At 39.0% G+C, this 6000-nt stretch overlaps 1 protein-coding gene across 4 annotated transcripts in view; it reads left to right on the top strand.

Moving 5' to 3' along the window:
- Window positions 1–4546: 4546 nt before the first annotated feature.
- The window catches only part of ghrhrb (growth hormone releasing hormone receptor b), a 52239-nt gene continuing 50785 nt past the window's right edge, over window positions 4547–6000 (top strand). For 2 of the 4 annotated variants that reach the window (XR_012594018.1, XR_012594017.1), the window contains exon 1: window positions 4547–4941. Coding sequence is in view for 1 of the 4 variants with exons in the window: in XM_074636313.1 (XP_074492414.1) it covers window positions 4831–4941 (111 nt within the window). In the remaining 3 variants the exon portion in view is untranslated. The remainder of the gene's footprint in view (window positions 4942–6000) is intronic. The other 2 variants (XR_012594016.1, XM_074636313.1) reach the window with 1 other exon arrangement.

Raw genomic sequence — 6000 nt, 5'->3', positions numbered from 1 at the left:
GAAATTCAAGAAATGTATTATTTTTATTTGTTTTATTCTTGTGTGATATTTATTATCACACAAAAACTGTTCCTCTTTACAGCTCTTCCTCAGATGCGAGCAGTGATGAAGTCCAGAGGTGAGGAGTTGATACGTGACACATCTGTTCCATCAATATCCGTTTAGGGTTCAGAGCCTCACAGCGTCTCTGTGGACATGCAGCTGCAAACAGCATGTGACCAGCAGTGACCAAACACACACACACACACACACACACACACACACACACACACACACACACACACTGTACAGAGGAATGCTGTTTAAGGAACAGATTTGGACAAATAGAAAAGAGGTCAGCAGCAGGGGTCCAGATGTCTTGACGACACATCTACTAATTCCGTTTTACTCTCCAATTTTACTCTCAACTGTCAGCTTTACACTTTTGCTTTGTTCCTTTTCATCCTGTTCGATGTGACAAGCTGCTGTTTGAGTCTTCTTTAATCTCTCAATTTCTTATTTCCATGTTAAAAGTGCTCTGTGGAGTTTTCTTGTAAACAAACTAAAGTTATATTTTCATTTATATACAGAGTTACAGGTCTAACAAACGTGTTCAGTACATTTTCTTCCTCATAAAACATTTGCAAAGCAGATTTTTTCAGTTCATTTTTAGTTCTGTTTACATCAATGTTTACTAGCCTGCACTCTTCTTCCTCCCTGCCTTCGCTGGTACACTTCTGCATTTCTTGGCACATTACCGTCACCTGTAGATCAGTGGCATAGTGTGAAACCATTAGCAGGAGTGTGTATTGCATACATGCGCGTCCTCATGCCTCATGCGTGTGCACAGGACAAATTAATCTAGGACACATGCGCTATAGAGCACAGACAAAAACTCCACAGGATACCTTTGAAAGATTTTTTTTTATACAGCTAAGTCTTATTGTTGTAGTTTTGGTTGTCATTTCTACTCATAAGAACATTTTGCTCCTGAAATTAATTGCTGAAATCCGAAGACGGAAAAAAACATCACCACATTCAACACGGCAGCAACACAAACTCTCGAGGCAATTCTATACTTCATGCATTTATGCAGACATCCAAGTAGCGCCCTACAAGCATACTGTCTGCACATGTGTGAACCGCGTATGCAGACCTAGACACTCAACGTATAGTAGGTACAGAGCTGCATGTATTCCCATTGTTTTGGAGTTTAGAAATAAACCCCAAATTCAGGCAGATTATCTACACCGCTGATTTGGAGGTAAAACTAATATTTTTTTGATGGTTCTAAAGAGTATCTTTCTAGATATTCCTGGTGTGAGGTATGTTAAGAGTGTTTTTTACATCCCCCGATCGGCTCGGAAGTCCATCCTGGACGCACCGATTTCAAATCGTAAATATTAAACATGTTCAATATTTACGATCGGATATCCTGTTGTGTGTGGGGAACCCCGAGGACAGCTGATGACGCAGTCACATGGGAAAGAACGATAGCCATTTGAAAACCGAGCTGACTGAAGTGGAAGGACAACCACCGCCGCAGCTAATGCATGAGCTAATGCAAAAGGTGAAGCATAAAGTAGTAGTAAGATAGACCTCAGAAATGGAGGACCAACTTGTTGATTCGTGGCAACAACACAAGTGTTTGTTTAATGTGTCTCCTTGACTTCATCCATCCATCCTTTGTGAATTTTCAGTGCAAGGTAGTGCAAAAACTAACATTGCTAATTCTTCCTGCCCGTCGTCCACCATGTTTGTTTTCAATAAAGTCACATGTGATCGCGAGAGATTTTTTGCGATATTTCTGTTTTTTCCTTGCTGTTCATGATTCTGTTAGTGTGTGGTGTGCTGTTTTGGCCAAATCGTTGCTCTCCACACACTATAGGAACCAAACTGTTCAATTTAACACAGCATGTCGTTATGTGTGGGGTCTCTCACATTTTCAACATTTGTTAAGATTTGAAAGATCTGTTAGTGTGGGCCAGCCTTAAGTGACCACACTTGAAATGTGAGTTATAATCACTTATTGTATATACAAAACATGTTTGTGCATAACTACGGCAGGTAAATCTGCAACCAACATAGTTGGACCTGAGTCCTGTTATTATGTACAAGTGTTTCTTTAACTTATTTTTAAAAATTGAATTGTTTCCTAAAAATATTATTAGATCAAGTTTTTGCCTATAGAGTAAAACAGTTTCAAATACAGTACAATACAACAATTAAAAAACAAAAACAATTGATAAAATTTCTCAGTAATTTGTGATCAAATGTATAAACTGAATGACTACAGTGAATGCACCATCTGTACTAGAGAGAGTGAATGATATATTAATGAAATGTTCTCCCTCGGGTGGTTTTGGTGTTTTCAGGCTGTTTTCTCGTGATATTGCATTGTGAGAAGTGTTATGTTGTGTAGAGCTCGATTAAATCCCCTCTTACATACAAACAAGTCTCTGGTGGGGGGTTTTTCATCATAGAAAAAATATTTGTTTTGGTTTAAAGATAGATGAATTGGGACATCAGATAACAGAGGAGGACAGTTTGTCCCAAAGTCCAAAATTCAGATACCTCATTACATAAACAGTAAGTACACAGACCGACAAAGACTTATACTAGTGTACTTGCAAGGATGTGGTATTGATTCATATTAATTCCCTCGAGGCTTATCCTAACCTTGACAGAACATAGTCTTTGTTCCATGTAACTTATGTTTGAGGAATTGTTTCCCTCAGAGCAAATCTTAATCTTAAAATAAATGGTATATTTTTGGGGGCACTGGACGTTTGTTCCTACAACATGATAAATACACAGCACACACATGCATTAATACACACATCTTATTCAGAGCCTTGGTCCAGGCTCCACAATGCAGCCTGGCAATATTCATGAAGCCCAAATGTGAACTAATAATATTTGCAGCCTAATCTCTGTATTAGAGCCCCCCCCACACTCCTCTCTGTGCTCACAGGTGCTGCTGTCTGCAGGAAATTCATTGTTGGTGGTCTGCTGGAAAAGCCAAAGGCACCGTCTGTCATCGATCGACCTCTGCAAGGTGCAAGGTGCCTCCAGCGCGCGCACGCACACACACGCACACACACGCACACACACGCACACACACTGCTGCTCTGTCACCCTGCACTGTTTATGTTTATTCTAACTGTTTATATGAAGTGTCCTGAGTAATGAAACATAACTGCAAGGGCGCACCAACTGTACCACAACACACACACACACACACACAAACACACACACACACACACACACGAGTAAATATCATCTCATTTGTGTGATTTGTAGCCTGCCAAATGACTGAATGGACTCAGTCACTGCAGCATTTACACAGTACAAAAGAAAACAAAACCACACTGAATATCACTTAATGGTTTGTTAATATTAGCTACCATAAGCTACTTGGTCATACCTATGTATACTGTACGTGTATATAAGAACTGGACTTAGTCACCGTGACGTCAATCATTGGTTGTTTTGAAGCCTCGAGTTCGGCATTTTGGCTGTCGCCATCCTGTTTTTTTGCAACCAGAAGTGACACGAGAGGGTGGAGCTGAGTACAACCGAATCCTGACGCAGACACTTTTAGGCGACCAAAAATGTTATAATTAACTTTCATGAACTAAAAAACACACTGTGAAAGGGTTAAAGTTATAAGACAGAAAGACAGACAACTCCCAGACCAGATAACGCCATGGTAGCAACCTGTCAAATCAAGTTAGCCACGCCCTAAAGCATACCCTGCTTTATGGTCTATCTGACTATAAATGGTACCATAATTTACTAAATGAACATCATGCTGTATTGAAGAGGACTTGAAACTAGCGATTGAGACCATAAACTCATGTTTACAATGTTTACTGAGGTAATAAATCAAGTGAGAAGTAGGCTCATTTTCTCATAGACTCCTATACAATCAGACTTGTTTTTTTGCAACCAGAGGAGACGCTCCCTGCTGGCTATTAGAAATAATGCAAGTTTAAGGCACTTCCGCTTTGGCTTCACTTTTCAGACCCGGAGGAAACCATACCAGACCAAAAACAAAAAAACAAAACAAAACAAAAAAAATGCTGTATAGCTTTAAAACCACAATGTGTATTTGATTGAACCAGGTTGAGTTTCATTGCTTGTGAATTCAACTTTTAATTTGTAAAATGACAGTTGTGTTATTTCTTCTTTCGACTCACTTTAATTCCCCCCCAAATTACTATTTCAGTTTTATTCTTAATGCTATGTAATACTGGGGTCAGTTTTCGTCGAGGATATCAACATTTTTGTGAGAGAAATTTCTCTCAGAGAGCTTCAAACATATTTACATGACACCATATAGTTTGGAAGTAAGTCCATAGATATGTTCCAGAGCTTCAAACAATAGTGGTTCTTCAATGTTTATTTTAGCCTCTGATATTTTGATGATAATGGTTTTGAAATCGATTATATACAGCCTAACACACAGGATATAAAATACTATAAAATTGAACTATTTATAAGGTTTCTGAATGTGTGCGCAGGTAAAGAATGACTCCACATCGTGTCCTCTCTCTCTGTGTGTGTCAGCGCGCAGCTCTGCGCCGCTGCAGCGTCTCTTCAGGGAGGAGCGCACCTCATCTGTCTCAGTCGAGTCCCGGCTCTCCTCCGCGCGTAATGCGGACCTTCTCCTGCACCGGACACCGGAGAGACACCCGACAGCACTCCACCAGTCGGCTCAGTTCATGGGTTGTTGGAAATTTAAAAAGGAAACCATCTGTTATTCTCAAGGACTGATATCATCCTTGGACATATTTTTTTTTTTACTTTTTGTGCGCGTATAGTTTTCAAAGTGACCAACCCTTGAGAATGTCTTCGCACAGTAGTAGTGTGTTCATCTCTGGATGCTCTGGATGGTTGAAATGGATGACCACGTTACTTCACATGGTTGTGTTGCTGCAGCTGGCGATGTGGCAGACGGTGAGTCTGGTTTAACCTCATGGATCTTCAGGGTTTCTTCATGCTGAGGTTTATGATAACACTATAATGTTCAGGTGTAACGTGTTTAAGACAGGGTTTTCTTTTTGCTTAGACCTGCACGTGTACAGAAGAAATCAGTATACATTTTGCTGCCAATTTTAAAGGTCTGATATGACTTTAAGGTGTCATTACATAATAGTTTGTCCTATTTAACAACCAGAAAAACAACTGATTACTTAAAAATGAATCCAAGCACTGGGGAGTAAGTTTGTTGAAATAATAATATTGAGGATTTACCTGCAGAGTGTGCTTTTTTAGTTAATTTGTATATTTGTTTACTTGTCATTTTCTTCTTTCTTATATTGTATTTTTATTACTAGGGAACCCCACTTAGTTTCTATATTTCCTATGTTGAGGTATCATAGTGGAATAAAGGGGGGGAAAGTCCAAATAGATTTTATGACTTATAGATTTAATATCATAAGCCGTTTCTAAACAATTTCTGTACTATTTGTATAATTTAGATTGCTGTATTTTATGGGGTAGCTGAATGCCTTCCACACAAATTCCAATTGAAAAATACATTTATATAGGCTTATAAATGATTGCACATTCATACCAAGTTAAACATCATTTCTCATAGTCCAGATAAGAAGCTGTTTCCTGCAGATATCAACCTCTGCCCTCCATTAACCGATTCATTCATTTGTCTTGAGTGGTGATTTAAGGAGCCCATTATTGGCTGTTCTGTGTGGTGGTTTGATATTCTGACTTTTGCCATATCAACTTTTGCTTCTTGCTTTATTTTGGTGTCCTAATAAGGAAATTGATAACATATGATAAATTAAACATTAATCCCAGAGACACTTCCATCTATCAACAGGAGCAACCGATGCTATATTCCTCAAACAAATATTCAATAAATGAAAAGAAAAGATTCCAGTGGCGTCTCCTGTGACTCAATTAAAACACTGGACACTCACTGTACTCTGCTGCCTTTGGCTCCAGACAGATAGCAGTAAAGAGAAAGCATTAATATTTGTTTCTGTATATGCACAT

The sequence above is a fragment of the Sebastes fasciatus genome, chromosome 5, assembly GCF_043250625.1.
Source record: "Sebastes fasciatus isolate fSebFas1 chromosome 5, fSebFas1.pri, whole genome shotgun sequence".
Classification (NCBI taxonomy): Eukaryota; Metazoa; Chordata; class Actinopteri; order Perciformes; family Sebastidae; genus Sebastes; species Sebastes fasciatus.
The sequence above is the reverse complement of the archived record's forward strand: the minus strand, read 5'-3'. Positions and strand labels throughout refer to the sequence as shown.